The following is a 16,599-nucleotide window of genomic DNA, read 5'->3' as shown; positions in this document are numbered from 1 at the left end:
ACAGGACTCTTTGCTGCTTTTACAGATCCAGACTAGCACAGCTACCCCTCTGATACTTGGACGTCATAATGCTCCTTCACTTGCAGTACCAAATGGGCAGGGTGTGGAAATCAGGCTTTTCCAGGGTGCTGGTTTTCTGATGGTCCCCAGAATCCATAGCGCTCTTCCCACCAATCCCAGCATGTTCCCTGAAATTGTGGAACTGATCGGATGGAGTTTGTGCAAGTTATCATGTTACCGACAGACACGCAGAGAAATGCTGCTGTGTTGACTGCCAAGCCTCACTTTGCTCAACCAGCGAGTGTTAGAACCTGGCCCCGCACCCCACCGTACGGTCACCAGTCTGTTGGGAGTGGACCCAGTCATTGGGTCCCACATGCTTCCAAGCCAGCTGCATCTGGACTGAGGCTAGTCTAGCTCTGGGTCTACAGGGCACACACCCTGGCTCCGACTTCTTGTCTGAGAGCCTTTCTTGGACTGTGGGGCACTGCCTCTCAGCCATCTTAGATCCTGACTTCAGTGGCTGAGACCTCCAAACCCTCTAGTTGTCTGCACACACTTCCCCAGAGCTCCACCTAAGCTGTGGTCTCTCTGGGCTTTTAGTTTAACCCCTTCAGGGACAAGGTGTCAGGAAAGCAAAGAACACAGGGTTAGCAAAGGAATTTCTTAACCACAGTAACTTTACTCTTAATGTCACTTGAGGTACAGATCTTTGAAAACAACCAATAATCCTGAGACGCCATCTCCCAAGTCTGAGCTCACCCCTTCTGGGAGCGTGAGGGTTGTCAGCTTTTCAGGCTGGGCAGCGTCCCTCCTGCCCTCTCTCTCTCCTGCATGTTCTACTTCCATATGGTATTGGTCACCCTGAAGCCCTCTCTTAAGTAGACACTCTGTTAGTTGCCTTTCTATTCACAGGCTCACAGCAGTGTTTAAAAATATACAGTCCTTCCCGGCTCAGCCAGGCTCTCATTAGACAGAAGGAAAGAGGTGAGAGATAGGAAAGAGAAGGGCTAAGGTGGGGAAGGAAAAGGACACGTGGAGGGGCAGATAACGCCTCACAACCCAGGTTATGGTTTAGCCAGAGCTGGGGGAGCTGGTGATGGCATCTGGGTCCGTCACTCTGGCCCGGTCTGGTCAGGATTTCTATGGATCAGGATGATGATGGCCCAGGGTCCTGGGCAATGGAGTGGTGCAGCCATATGCTGACGCTTGCATAACAGATGTATACGTCCCAGAGCTAGCAGCTGCAGCGCTGCCACTAAACATCTGACACCAGCCTGCAATAAGAATGTCAGAAGGACCAGCCATATGGGGCCAGCGGAGTTCTTGGCCCTAGTGCTGAGCAACAGCTTTGTCTAACATTGCCCTTTACATACCTGTTTACAGCAATTGCAAGGCAGACCGCGGCTAGCCACAGCGCACCTTGAGTGAACAAAGGAAGACAAATCTCTAACATATGCAGCATGGGAGGTGACATGGGGGTGGTCACATGTAAAAAACTCCCAGGTGTCTCCTGCTCATGTGCTGTACACCTGTGACGTGCTGGCAGGGCTCAGGTGGGACTTGTACAGTTAGAGGCCTGTGTTAAAGTATTGCATTGAGAAACAATGGGCTTGATTCTTACTTCCCTCATACCCATTTTACACTAGTAAAGCTCCATTGGTGTGAATGGGGCTGCTTCTGATTTACACCAGTAGAAGGGAGAGCAAAACCAAGCCTGATGTAGTTAAAGCGTTGTCAGTACTTTCATTTAAAAATAGAAACTGACTTTTTCTGGGAAATCAATTCCTTTGCCCTAGGCTAGGGACACTAGAAGAGGGCCCAGCCCACCAATAGTTTTAAAGCAACTTTTTTTCAAATCACTGTAGTGGCTTCTGAGTTTCGAAAGGCCAGGATTGTTGTGTCAATCCCACCAGGGGCGGCTCTACGTTTTTGGCCGCCCCAAGCAGTCATGCGCGGGAGGCGCCCCGGAGCCGCGGGAGCAGCGGACCTCCCGCGGGCATGACTGCAGAGGGACCGCTGGTCCCGCGTGGCTCGGCTGGACGTCCCGCGGCTGCGGACGGTTCGCGGGTCCGGCAGCTCCGCTTGAGCTGCCGCAGTCATGCCTGCGGGAGGTCCAGCCGAGCCGCGGGACGAGCGCCCCCTCCGCAGTCATGGCTGCGGCAGGTCCGGTCGTCCCGGGGCTCCGGTGGACCTCCCGCAGGCATGACTGCGGCAGCAGGTCCGCCGGCCCAGCCTGCCGCACCCCCACAGGGGACGCCCCCTAGATTTTGCCGCCCTAGGCACCAGCTTGTTTTGCTGGTGCCTAGAGCCGCCCCTGAATCCCACACACCTCCTCCTGCTCCGGATGGTGTATCCAGCATGGCAGTTCTTCCCTAGGGTTGGCCTTTAATTAACAGAACATTTGTCATTGCTACTGCTGCCTCCAGCTCAGAGGTTCTCAAACTGGGGGTTGGGATCCCTCAGAGGGTTGCGAGGTTATTACATGGGGGGGTTGCGAGCTGTCAACCTCTACCCCAAACCCCGCTTGCCTCCAGCATTTATAATGGAGTTAAATATATTAAAAAGTATGTTTAATTTATTAGGAGTTGTGGTGGGGTGGCTGCCCCACCTCCATGCAAGAGGGGGCTAGAATAGGCCAGAGCAGCTGCACAGGCTGGCAGCCAATCAGAGAAGAGCGTACTGAGAGCCAATCAGGGCCGAGATTAGAGCCAGCCAATCAGGGCTAGGCTAGGCCCTATATAAAGGCTGCCTAGGAGAGGAATAGGTAGTCTCTCCCAGGCCTTTGGGGGGGAAGGTCTGCCTCTTGAGTGAGGAGGCCAGCATGCAGGGCAGGCTCGGGGGCGCATAGGAGAGCTCCAGCCTGTTACCTGCCAGGCTGCGGGCCCTGACCAGGAGGGCCTACCAGGTGCCAAGGGGCTGAAGGGGAAGCGGCCCAGGGAGTTAAAAGGACAAGGGGAGAGAAGGAGAGCAGGAAGGCTGCTGCCAAAGGGTCCTTGGGCTGGGAGCCAGTGTAGAGGGCGGGCCTGGGTCCCCCCCCTTCCCCCTTGTATGAACACCCAGCCATTGGACATGGCGATAGAGGACTGCACCAGACCCCTGACAGAAGGGGTTAGACTTTGGGGTGTGGTTGACCACTGTGGCTGGGGTGCAAAGGAAGACTGCTGTTAACCCCCTCTGGAAGTGGGTGAAGATGGACTATGGGGCACTGCTGGAGGGCAGTGGCCTGAAGGAGACGCCGCCGAGCGGGGAGCAACGCGAGTCCAAAACGCCAGCAGAGAGCAGAAATGGATGGGACGGCACCGGCAGAGGGTGCGCCACATGAACTGAGCTAGTTCCCAGAGGTAACAACAGGAGGCGCTGCGGTGGTGAGTCCCAAACCCGTCGCAGGGGGATAGCACGCAGAGGCCTGCTGTGTGAAAGGGGTTGCCAGTAAAACAGTTTGAGACCCACTGCTCCGGCTTGACTCTCAGATCCCAGGCTGAGCTTGCAGGTGTGGCAGTTCGAAAAATACATCTGTTTGCCTGTAACCTGAGCGGACACAGGGCATGATTCTCTACTGGTCTGCACAGTATTTAGTCACTAGTTGGTGTAAATCGCTACCAGAGCAGCACAGCAGGCTCTTGTATGCACACTGCACTGCATTTGAAGGCTGTTTCAGTTGGATGAGCCTGAACCAAAGTCCCACATCCAAATACCTCCCACTTATGCGAGGGTTTACATCTGGATCTGGACTTCATCTCAAACCCAGCTCTATAATTGGCCACGCCATCAGTCAGACACCAGCAGCCAGCAAAGATTGAATCTTGGCACAAACTTCACAGCCCAGCTCTAGCACTTCTCACTTCTTCTGTCTCTTGGGTGACTTTTTTCCCCTCCAATCTTTGGACAGCTTCTGAATATTCTCAAAGCTGCTTCTTCAGATTATTAAACCTAAAGTGACCTCTTACTTGTACTAAATATCAATTTTGACAGTGTAACCTATGCGCCTAATAGGGAGATATCTCTTTAAGAGACCCATTCGGGGGGGAGAGGTAGGAGTGAGTTGTGTCTGGGTCAGTGTTGATGGGCAGATTTAGCCCTCCACATGCATAAATTTCTGGAATTGGGTGTGGTAGTTTGGGGTCAGCTCCAATAGGTTCCCTGTTGGGGGTCAGACTCCAGGACAGTGGTCCCCAACCTTTACATCTGGCGGGTGCCAGATGAAGGACCACTGTGGCGGTGGAGCACCTGCCGAAATGCCGCCGAATTTCGGCAGCGGCAACTCTCGATGACGCCGCTTGCCGTCGACAAGTGACATCATCGAGAGGCGTCGCTCCCGAAATTCGGGAGCAACGCCTCTCGATGACGTCACTTGTCAACGGCAAGCGGCATCATCGAGAAGCATCCCCACCGAAATGCTGCTGAAATTCGGCAGCATTTCGGCAGGTGCTCTCCCGGGGGCCAGGACGCGGACGCATTAAGATGCCCCCACGGGCACTATGGCGCCCGCGGGCACCGCGTTGGGGACTCCTGCTCCAGGAGGACAACTAGTCAGGGCAGCTGCTTTGCACAAGGCCATGTGCCCCGTGTGGACTGGGGGAAGCTGAGCCCCGGGGGAGCAGAAAGCAGGCTGGTTTCCCTAACTCGGAAGCATCTTGCAGCAAGTTTTCTTTAAATCTACACACTTAACTGAGTGGTTAGTTAATCAGTTAGCTGACTGGCTAGCAGTGATTTCAGCAGAGGAAGAGTCTGCATGGTTTCCAGCTGAAGATTCCTACAAGCAAGTGGAGGGAAGATGATGTTTTTGACTCAGCAGACTGTGTAGATTTGGTGATCAAAGACTAACTGAGACTTAGGAGAACTCAACCTAAGCTTTTGGGAACTCTGTTTTTTCTCACTGTGTTTCTGTGGGCACTGACCTGTTCAGATTTTAATTTGTTTTCTTTATGTTTATGTATAACTGTGAAAATAATGGCAACAAAGAATCCTGTGGCACCTTATAGACTAACTGACGTTTTGCAGCATGAGCTTTCGTGGGTGAATACCCACTTCTTCAGATGCAAGTCTTGCATCTGAAGAAGTGGGTATTCACCCACGAAAGCTCATGCTGCAAAACGTCAGTTAGTCTATAAGGTGCCACAGGATTCTTTGTTGCTTTTACAGATCCAGACTAACACGGCTACCCCTCTGATACTGTGAAAATAATGTCTGTGGACTATACAATAGCCATGTTATTTTGTAAAAATTACATTACTGTTGTTTGCTTCTTTATCATCAGATTTTACTTAAATTCATTTCTTTTGTTACTTTTGGGATTTGGACGTGGGGAGGTTGACCCTGAGCAATCCTTGCTGAAAATCCTTAGAGACTGAATTCTGGGTCTCTGGCTGCTTTTCTAGGGGAGGAGTTGGGTTTTTTAAGACTCTGGAGAAGGGCAATGCAGTGAACTGTAGCCCAGTGGCTTTCAAACTTTTTTTCTGGTGACCCAGTTGAAGAAAATTGTTCATGCCCGCGAGCCAACGGAGCTGGGAATGAGGGGGTTGGGGTACGGGAGGAGTTCAGGGTGAGGCAGAGGGTTGGGGTGCAGGCGTGAGAGCTGCGGGGTGGGGCCAAGAATCAGGCTGTGGAAGGGGGCTCTGGGCTGAGGCAGAGGGTTGGGCTGGGGGTGCAGGCTCTGGGGTGGGACCAGAGATGAAGGGTTTGGGGTGTAGGAAGGGGCTATGGGTTGGGGGGGCTCAGGGCTGGGGCAGGGGACTGGGGCGCAGGCTTACTTTGGGTGGTTCCCAGTCAGCGGTGCAGCTGGGGTGCTAAGGCAGGCATCCTGCCTGTCCTGGTGCCGCGGACTGTCCTGTGCCCCAGAAGCAGCCAGCAGCAAGTCCGGCTCCTAGGCAGGGGCACACAAGCGGCTCCGCATGGCTCTCGCCTGCAGGCACACACCCCCAGCTCCTATTGGCCGGGAAGCCAATGCTCGGGGCGAGGGCAGCACGTGGAGCTCCCTGGCCTACCCACCTAGGAGCCAGACCTGCTGCTGGCCACTTCCAGGGTGCAGCATGGTGTCAGAACAGGTAGGAATTAGCCTGCCTTAGCCGGGCAGCACCACCAACAGGACTTTTAACAGCCCGGTCAGCAGTGCTGACCAGAGCCGCCGCGACCCAGTACTGGGTCGCGACCTGCAGTTTGAAAACCACTGCTCTAGCCCATCCAAAAGTTACACCAGCACAGCTAGATAAATAAAGCAGGCCCATGCAGTGAGACGCTAGAAAATCCTGAGGTCAGGAGGCATTTCCCATGGAGCAGACGGCTGTTTGCCGAAAACCCCACACCACCGGCGCACACCTGTGCTTAGAAGGCATGCCTAAGATTTCAGGTTAATTGAGCCTTCCTCGATCCCAAGCAGTTCATCTGTAGCTTGCTAAGAACTGCAGTGGGTGTGAGAAGTGTTGATTACATGCAGGAGGAGGAGCATCCTCTAGCACCAAACAGCACAGGCCGAGAAGGAAGAGGAGCGGCTGGGAGGACCCATGGGGAGGCATTATTGTGATCTGGTGAAAATTTAACTGGAAGGGCAAGCACTGTGGCTAGCGCATCTGTCAATGCTGTGTGGGGCCCGAGCCAGGTGCTGGCAGCTCTGTGAATTCTGCTGCCAATCGTTTGTGTCTCCAAGTCCCTCCTGACAGCACCATGAGAGAAAAGGAATTCAGAGAAGAAAAACTGGTTGGGGGACAACTTAGACAGGAAGCTCAGGCCTTACCGTCTCCTGTGCTGCATCCAACTACGCTGGGAGGAGCCATTGCTTCACCAAGGGAATGGAGCAGCGAGGAACAGGCATGTGAATTGAGAGCCTTTCCCAGCGCAGGAGCACCTCCTGCTGCAAGGGGATGCCAAAGTGCCCCTCTCCTCTTGCCTTCTCCAAGTCAGCCCAAGCAAGGCAATGCTGGATGCCTGGCAGGGAAAGCCTCTTCTCTGGATCTCCAGAGCCCAGGTTCCCAGCCAGAGAGGCTGCGGGGAGCACACAGAAGCACCAGAGACATCTAAACTGAGCCTGAAGATCAAGTGAGTTTTCCTCCAGGACCCCTTGCTGCTTCCTCTCCTGCAGGCCTCTAACCTCTCCCCCTTGCAACGCTGCCTAGTTCCAGCCACGCAGGGATGGGGGCGGGAAGTGCCTGTTGCACACATCCTCACCTGTGACCCAAGCTTCTGCGTCACCGTGAAAGGCTCGGCGCGGACTGTCCGTGGAGTGAAACGCCGGAACCCTCCCGAGGTACTGTGCTGGACCACTGGAGGGACTAGGGCCTGACTCTGCTCTCCTGACCCTGCCACTGTCAGGAGTAACATCACTGGAGTCAATGGAATGACACCACTCTAACACCAGGAGGAGATCAGAGACCCAGACTGTCCGTGGGCTCCTTCCCCATGGGCAGCCTCTCCTCCTACGTCTTTACATGCTCAACCCCCACCACCACCAACCCCGTAAGCCATGTGGTGACCTGAGTGATGGCTCTTGCTTTGCTGGTTTGCATCATGGCCCTTTGGAGCTGATGCCACACATAATGGAGCTGCAGGATGAGCCCCTCCAAGCAGGAACATCTCCATAAATAACCCCAGCTCCATCCCTCAGATCTCAAGCATTTCCCGTGCATTTCTGAGGCCAAAACCAGGTCTCTTCTGTCACTCCCTGTAAAGCTCCCTGGCTATTTATCTACTTAAACCATTCTACGGCCTGCCCATTGGGCTTCAGAAAGCAGCTTGGAGGCTCTTGGCTGTATGCCTCCTTCGCCGGGCGAATCAATCACCATCTCCCTTGTGCCTTGGACACCTTTGAGGGCCCCTTTGTTTGTTCCCACATGGGCTGGGATTTACCAGCAGCAGCTTAGTTGCTCCTGCCAAGAAAGGGCAAAGACTTCAATGCTGTGGATGGATGGATGGATGGGGCTTGGCCTTCTGTATACTACACACACACACACACACACACCCATTTCTAGCAGAAAAGGTACTTCTTCAGCCATCATTATCAAATATGCAAACAAAGGACCTGCACGTGGCGCCTCATCCATGTGAAAGCTCCCCTTATAGACTTTCACCAAGGGGGCAAGTCCCCCCCTGTACAGGATAAAGACCCATTTGAGCCCTATTGTAAGGGTTTTGATGGGATTAAAACGGTGCCTGAGCCTAGTGCTGGCCCTCTCTGCCTGGGGAGAATTTTCCATCAAAGCACCAGTCCTTAAACACGAATGTAACTGAAATTCTTCCTGGTACAGGGATGTAGCCACACTAGACAGTACATTCATGCTGGCTAAAAGCTGTCAGTAACTTTCCAGATCAAGAGCAACCCACTGATCTCAGCAAGGGATTTGTAGCATCATCCAGCCAAGCACATATGTGCAATGGGATGGATCCGCCCATGGGGATAAATATAAACTTGCTGAGAGGCAGCATGCTCTAGTGGTTTAAATGCGGGGGCAGAATTCATAGTTCTGTGCCCCATTTTGCCACTGGCTTGCTGTGTTATGTTGGGCGGATCACGTCACTGCTCTGTGCCTCAGTTTCCCCAACTAAAATGGAGACCAAGATATTTACGTGATTGGGTGTTGAGAGGATGTACTTAATGTTGGTGTAATGCTTTGAATGGGAAACATGTCTATGATTAGGGAGTTAAATAGTCCCTATCCATTTCACCCATAAGGCAAATTTCTCCACCAAGTGAGATGTGTTCTGATCGTTCCCTTCACACCCGCATTTGGCTCCTGCACTGTGTCCCATGAGCTCTGCCCTCCCAGCAGGAATGTTCCTTTTGGGGGCACTCAGAGGCTCACAGGATTTGGTAAAGGGGAGCAGGAGCCGGTAATTGCTGGGTCAGCAGTTCAGACGCAGCCCAGAGTGGCAGTGGCTCTCAGTTCTCGCCTGTGGATGCTGCGGGGAGATTGGTGGTCCCGGGATTCAAATTCTGATCTGACTGGAGCTGGGCTGACAGTCCTGAGAACGGACTGACGTGGCTGATTTGCCCTGTTCTGTAGCTCTTTGTGGCCAGCTTGTGACTGCTCTGAACAGGGCCTGCGCAACCCATTAGGTGACCATCTAGGTCACCTAGGGCACTAACATTTGGGGGATGGCGACCGCGGTGGCCGGATGTTAGGCCACCGCGGTCGTTGTCGGTATTTTGGGGGTGGGACCTTCCTCCTCCTCCGTCGGGGGTGCCATTTTGGAGGCGGGACCTTATGCCGCCTAGGGCGCCAAAAAGGCTGCCGTCGCTCCTGGCTCTGAATGTGATGAGTATGGAGCACGCTGCAGGACGATATTGCCGCCACTCACGAGCTCCCCCGTGCCCTCTCCCTGTCTTCGGCAGGGGCGCTGTGTACCTGCTTCTGCCAGTTCGGACGGCCCAGGCTCTAATGGGACAAGTGCTCCTAATGAGAGTGGCAGATCCCCCCACGTCCCCCCCGCCCCCGGCCACACACAGATCCCCTTGTGTTCGTGTGTGGATACAGCCATGTACACGGAGAGCAGCTGCTCCCCACCAGCTGTGTGAACACAAGCCCATTCCCACAACCATGCACGGAAAAGAGAACAAGGACGGACCAGGGCACAGCCAGCGTGAAGAGACGCCCCCAGCTCTTGTTCTGACACGCAGACACGTGGCTAGTCCCGGACGTTCTGCCTCGCTCAGTCCAAGCCCACAGAGCTGTGCCCACTGGCCCCGCTGGGGACCAGGTCCTGCTGTTCAGGGGGCTGTTCATGACTAGCTCCCAGCAGCCCTTCCCAGCGCGGTTCGGTGGCTGTCGAATGCTTGCGGAAGAGGCTGGGCATGTAGGGGTTGATGGGCTCTGGCTCTGGGCATGGCCCGCTCTCCGCTGAGGCACCTGCCCCACTCTGGGACCGTGCCAGTGAGAAGTTGCACCGTCTGTGCTGCCAGCAAGGGACTGCGGGGGAGGCTTTTCTTCCTTTGGGTTCAGTTGTCTCACCCTACGTAAGTTTGCTGGGGGGCAGAGTGGGCAGGGATCCCTCTTACCCCCCATGTGAAGGGAGGGAGCTGTGGGTCAGAGCTTCAAAAATGTCTTGGGGGATTAGGAGCCTGTGCACCGTTGCCTTTTGGTGGGCTTTGCTCCTAAATCCTTTGGGTGCTTTGGGGAGATATTCAGAACGGGGGCTTGACAGCAGAGATTTTCCAAAGGCTGCTATTGCCAGTGGGATGGGATAGAGGAGAGAGGCCACCAGCCACTTGCCTGTTTGTTTGTGTCTGGAGAGCAATAGGATGGAGGCTTGTCTGGGGATTTCCTGCCATTCCAGGCTTATCATGGGATTAACTATCCGTCAGAGAGGGACAGAAAATGGGAAAGGCCCAGCCCCGTCCCCACATAACACTCCCACGAGCTGGGCAGGAGCCACCCACTGGATCCTCCCTGCTCTAGGTTCCATACCCCACTTCATCATCCCTGGACAATTCCTTCCCAGCCCCAGAAACAGGAACGAGCCCCACTCCCACTCTTTAGCATCCTCTGGGCAGCACCATCCCATCCAAGCCATATAGATTGTCATGACAGTAGCACGTAGAGGCCCCAAGCACAGATCAGGGTCCTGTTGTGCCAGGCGCTGTACACACACAGAGCGACAGACTGCCCCAAAGAGCTTCCACCCAGGAGACTAGCATCCTCCAGCCTGCCCCAGAGAAACGCGCCCTGATGGCCTCCCAGGGGAGCAGGACACGGACGTGCCTCTTTACCTGGGTCCTGAGCAGGGAACAGTCTGAGAGGGTGAGTTAATACAAAGCCTTTTTACCAGGCCGCCCGACTCCCCTACTGTGATGCCATGAACCGTCCGGGCGCTGAGCACCGCGCCGCTTGCATCGCGGCAGATTAGGAGCCCCACGGGCAGGCGGGCGGTTGACAATCAAGGTCCTGTGTGAGCAGCGCCTTGATCCCCTCCGTGACGGAGGCGGCAGGCCCGGTGGAATGTCCCCCCAGAGCAGGGAGCGTGTGGAGGGGCAGCTGCAGGGGCTGGGCCTCACAAGCACTTTAATTGCACGCCTTTCTGTTAGAAACCTATTGAATCATTTCATTTTCCCCTCTGAGCTGGACTTCTGCCAGCCCCCGCTGGGGTCATTGCTCTGCCAGGAAAGCTTCCTCCTGTCTTGATCCGGCTGAGGGCAGCCTGCACCAGGGACCAGCCAGGGCTGCACAGCAATGATGGGCACCTGCTGCCACCTGCTGGGCACAGAGCAGCCTTGCAACTATGCCATCTCGTATGGCAGCATCGGTCTCGCTGGGTCAGATCCAGGTGACTGGAAAGCAACATCTCGCGGGGTGAAAACTCCACGCCCCAAGAGATGCAGGTCAGCTGACAGAGCCCCGGGATCACGCTGGATCAGGGTGGTGGATCACTTACAGTAACCCCTCCCATTGGGTCTACACTGCCACGCTGCAGCAGCCCTAGGCCGCCATATAGCAGAGCCTTGGTGTGCCCCCACTGGTGCCCTGGTCTGTGCTCTGGAGCAGGGGCTCACGCACCCAGCCCCAGCTCTACCGTGCACTACTGGCCTTTGTGCTCCCCTCAGCTCCAGACTGTGCAGGGTGGCCCCCAGAGGCTGGCACCCTGCATGGGGCTGATCTTGCTGCGGGCTGGGCATGCAGGAGGGGAGCAGCAAGTGTCCAGCTCTGGGCCCCATGCTGTGGTGACAGCATCATGTGGGGACAGCTACGCTAGATTGTCATCTCACCCAAGACGGGGGCTCAGAGTGCCTCCCCCCCCCTCCATGCTGCCATTCGTCACTGTCGCTGCGGGAGGGGCTGGGCCAATGGGTAGCTTCGGCCCCGGCTGGATGGAATAGTCCAGTCTCCTGCTGGCTGGGTGGGTGTGACAGGTCCCCCTGTGCCCAATCCACAGAGGATGCGAGTCTGTGACAGGCCCAGCTAGGGAGCCTGTCTCCATAGCTCAAGCTGTTGCAATGCCTGCTTTTAGCTCGGGAGTCCTGCTCATTCCCTGGGGTGTCAGCTGAGAGGGCAGCTGTTGTCCCTGCTGCTGCCCAGGGCAGCAGCACAAGGTGTTGGTCTGAGAACAGGCCAAGCACCGCAGGTTTTCCACAGGCTGGTTTGAGGAATTGTGATCTAGGAGACATCCGCAGGGTTGGCCATGCTGCACTGTGTCCTGGGCAGAGTTGGGACCCAGGACGTGGGAGCCTAGGAAATTCAGGCCTGGACAGGGATGCAGTGTTGCCAGCTCATGGGATTGTATTGTGAGAGTTGCTGGTTTTCATCATGTCCCCGCTCTTGGAAGCATGTGAATGGGAGAGACTCTGCTGCCATTTTTAAAAGGGGTGTTTCTGGCTATTGGGACTCACAAAGAAAAGCTTGTAAAGGGACCCCCAGACCAGACAGCAAATAAAAAGACTTCAATCTTATTATTTTTTAAATCTCATGGTTTTCAGAGGCCTGATTAGCAATGCTGGGTCACTCACGGCGCACAAGAGATCAGGTGGGCATTTCCTGGCTCCAGCGGGAAGGGGATACTGAAATACTGGGCAGATCTACAGATGCAGCCTCAGACAAGTGGGGATGCATCCAGACGTCTGGCTCCTTAGCAAAAACCTCCCAGGAGAGCTGGTCAGAAAATGGAACTGCTGCCTGGCAGTAAATTCTGACGTTGCCACATTTGGTTTGGCCCCACAAAGTCGAAATTTTTGTTTTGTTTTTGTGGAATGGAAATTCCAAAATATTGTGTTTCAGAAACATTGAAACGACCAACTCAAGGTGCTTTGAGACACTCATAATGTTTTGATGGTCTCAAAATGCTTTGCTTAAGGGAGCATTGAAACAGTATAAATTCATATAAAATATGAACTATAATAAAGCAGAAGATATTCTTTGAAATACAATAATGAAATACTGTCATAGAAAAGATTCAGCTAACTGAAAAAGTTGAACTGAAATGAAACAAAACTCTTGACGAAATACTCCATTTCGCTTTCAAATCGGTTCAGTATTTGCCATTGCAAAACTTCGCAAAATTGACACGTTCCTGAAAACTTTTGATTTCCACTTACCAGTGTGTTTTCCAATGGAAAACTGTTCAGGGGAGAATTTTCCTCCCAGCTTCCCAGAAGCCCTGTGGTGCCGCTGCTCTCTGGTCCTGTAACTGCTTGGCTGAGATTATCTAATGGCATGTAGGGGAGTCAGGAGCAGATCACCGTCCCCAGATCCCTCCGGGTTCTGGGGAAATGACAGCCTGCAAAATACCTGCTCCTGTGCAAAGGGTCCCAGTCCTGGTCCCCAGGATGGAGCATTACTGTCTGCACCTCAGGCTGAGCTTTTCTGTCTCCAAGCAGCTTTGACAATCAACCCCCTGGGAAAGTCTCATCTGTATGCACTGCTTCCCTGTAGCACAGTTCAGGCCTGGAACCCCTGGTGCTCCACACACTGATCAATGGCCAAACTGGGAGCTGGGTCAGACCAAAGGCCCATCTAGCCCAGTATCCTGTCTACTGACAGTGGCCAATGCCAGGTGCCCCAGAAGGAATGAACAGAGCAGGCCATCATCAAGTGATCCATCCCCTGTCACCCATTCCCAGCTTCTGGTGATCCGCTCCCTCAGTTCCTGCCCTTTGGCGACAGGACACATGACAGAGGAGTGCACTGATGGACAGCAACATGAGGTGACTCCCCTGACTTGACTCAGGGGGTCGGTGGCAGAGCTGCAATGGAACCAGGGCGTCCTGACAACCTGCATTAGCTGTAAGCCCACAGTCCTTGCACCGCAATTAGCATGAGCAATTGACCTTGGCGATGGTGGAAGCCACCTTCCAATCTCCCTGCAGCCACTGCAATGATTAACCCAGGCCTCTGAAATCACCACTTCCCCAGCCAGCAAGAGGTGAGATGCAGAGACTGCCCCCCTCCCACACAGCCCGCTGTGCTCCTGGGAATGCACAGTGCCCCCTGGGCAAGGAGCCTCGTGCTTCCTCTGCCGCCTCAGTGGGCCCTGTTGCCCTGTCTGTCCTGGAACAGTGGAAGGAGCCAGCTGGAGGGCAGGGTCAGTCAGGGTCTCAAACACATGCCCCCCTTTGGGGATCTGCATGCCCAACTCTGGGGTGCATGACTAAGAGGACGGCTCCTGCTCGCCATCTGTGCCAGTCCTCACGGGCAGTATGCAGCATGTGCTGGCTGGCTCCTCTGATGCTGGACTCAGCGGCATGGGGTGTCCTGCATCCAACAGCGATGGCTGGTCTGCCCTGGGTCCCCCATCCGGGTGTGCTGAGGGCATCCGCAGTGCCCGGCACTCCCCTGCACCCAGTGCCCATGGAGCCTGGCTCCCACACTCCCCCACTCACATGGCCCTTTCCAAAGCCTCTCCTTCGTGCTTGCATTAGGGCAGGGCCAGTGCCCATGTAGCCCCACCCCAGGAGGGTTAGCCAGCCCAGTACTCACAGTGCCAGCAGCTACCGACAGGGAGTTGGGCTCTGGTGCCGGGGGCAGGGGAGTGTTTGAGCAACTGCCCTTTGAAACACTGTCCGTTCCTGAGGCCCTGTGGGCTAGTGAGCAGGACACGAGCCTGGCAGAGCCTGTTCTGTGCCCCTTCAGATAGTGCCCTGCAGGGCAGGGCCTGTCTCTCCCAGGGTGTGTGCAGCACCAGGCGCAGCGGGGCCCTGAGCTCAGCAGAAGCCTCTAGGTGCTGTGGCAATGCATGACCCCAGCTCATACAGTCTGTGCCCAGTGAGCCCCGTGCTTCCTTCCCCCGCAGCACTTGGGGGGGAACCCACCCACGGGCTGGCTGACGGGAGCGGGAACATGCCCAGCATGCTGCTCCTGCGGTGGCCTTTGCACTTGGCCAGTTGGCAGCAGAGCGGTGAAATGCCCCTGGAATGGACGCTTTGCCCCAGACATCAAACCCCGGAGCTTCCTCTTGGGTGACATCCACCCTCCCTGTGCAGATGCCAGAGGCGATGAGGTGGCCCCAGGGCACGGTGTAAATGCTGGTGGGGGACTCTGCTCCCGAGAGAGGAACTGGGAGCTCCACGTTTGTCTCTTGGCGAGGCTGGAGCAATAGGACTCAAGGTCCGAGCGAGACGGTGTCTGTCCTCAGTGCCAGCCTGGCATGCGCGCCCTGCACACTCCATTTCCCTGCCCCGTGGCCAGGCTGGCTCTGCAGGGCCAAGACAATCCAAATAGATTTGAGTGCCTGCCCTGACCCTGCTCATGCTTCTCCACCCTGAGTGGTGCTGGGTGCTCCCCGGGGCGTTCCCAGCCGCGTGCTCGGTGCCCAGGGAAATCCTCGGCCAGTGGCCTGTCAGCACAGAGCGGGTGCAGTTTGGGTCTGCGGGATGCTCTCAATCCCTGAGGAACTGCCAGCAGCAGGCTGCTGTCGAGCAGAGACCAAATCCCCATGCACCCCCCCCCTCCGCCCCCGCCAAGTGGTTAATCTGAGCTGCCAGAGCTGCGGTGCATTAAGGCCTTTCTGTGGGATTTAATCAGATTGCTCTGCCCCCCGCCGGAGGAGGAGGAAAGGCCCAGTGCCCCCTACTGCCTGTCCCACCGGCTCCAGGGGCCGCTCTCCTGGGCAATCATTAATCGCAGCCCTCCAAACAATGCAGGAAACAAACAAACAGCCAGGAGAAGGCCAGCACTTCCCAGCCCCTCGGGGAGCTGGAGCGGGCAGCACCGACCGGTTCCCTGTGGTGGCAGCTTGTTCCACTGCCAGCACCTGACCCAGGCGGGGCCTTTGCCTTGGGAAGGTCGGGTGGGGCGGCAGAAGGAGCTGGCCAGGGAGGCATGTAGGCTGGGAAGGAATTCCAGCCGGCGGCTTGAAGGCTTTCGTCTCCCGGAGCCATGAAGCACAGGGCCTTTTGGACTGCACTGGAATACACCTGCCGACTGCTGGGCATCTCCACGGCAGCAGGTAAGAGGCAGCATTGCCCTTCACGCTCGGGGGAGTCAACAGCTGGAGCAAAGTAACAGGCAGTTCATGGGTATCCGGACGCCTGGGTTCTGTTCCTGGCTCTGATTGTGCCACCCTCCCTTCCTCCATCTGCCCGTTGGGGATGATGAGCCTTGGGGCCTAGGAAGCAAAGCATGAGGTATTGTTACTCCCCATCGCTAAGTCTCAGTCGGTGCATCCTCTGGCAGGTGGGGCTGCTGGATGGGGCTCAGCAAAGCCTGGAAGCTGGGGGCCACAGGGACTGCTGCTGGGAAGGAAGGTTAGTTCCCCATGGTACGAGCTGGGGCAGCAGAGTAACCTGGATCCATGGAGGGAAGGTCCAACTGCTCAGTGGAAGGGGCTGAGGGGGGTCTCCAAATCCTGAGCAAAGCTAGGGGGAAAAGCTGTCCTGTCCCAAGTGGGATGAAGAGAGGAGCCCCAGCGCTGGTGGAGATGCTGCTGCAGCAATGCTCCTCTGCCTTCCTGCTAAGCTGTCAGAGAGCAGATTCAGGGAGCTGTTTGCTCTTTCCTTGCAATGCAAATAAACTCCCCCACCTGCTTATTTGGCTCCCTCTGCCAAATAGCCGAGGCTGAAGGACCAAATTTTGGTTGGAGGAGGTTGTGTTTGGCTGTGGGTGACATACCAGGTGAGAGCTGAAAAGGGACTGTTTGAGCTGACTTCTCCATGGCAGAATATGCAGAAAATCTCCCCCTGCA

At 55.6% G+C, this 16,599-nt stretch overlaps 1 protein-coding gene across 3 annotated transcripts in view; it reads left to right on the top strand.

The window, feature by feature from the left end:
- TMEM72 (transmembrane protein 72) overlaps nucleotides 1–16,599 on the top strand; it is a 33,118-nt gene that overhangs the window by 3,951 nt on the left and 12,568 nt on the right. The window contains exon 1 of one of the 3 annotated variants that reach the window (XM_039481499.1): nucleotides 15,792–15,864. The exons of the other annotated variants lie outside the window; for them this stretch is intronic. Coding sequence (XP_039337433.1) covers nucleotides 15,795–15,864 — 70 coding nt within the window. The 5' untranslated portion in view covers nucleotides 15,792–15,794. Of the gene's footprint in view, nucleotides 1–15,791; nucleotides 15,865–16,599 lie in introns of those variants that run through there. 3 annotated transcript variants of the gene reach the window in all.

The sequence above is a fragment of the Mauremys reevesii genome, linkage group 7 (assembly GCF_016161935.1).
Source record: "Mauremys reevesii isolate NIE-2019 linkage group 7, ASM1616193v1, whole genome shotgun sequence".
NCBI classification, from domain to species: domain Eukaryota; kingdom Metazoa; phylum Chordata; order Testudines; family Geoemydidae; genus Mauremys; species Mauremys reevesii.
This window is presented reverse-complemented; position numbering and strand designations above follow the sequence as displayed.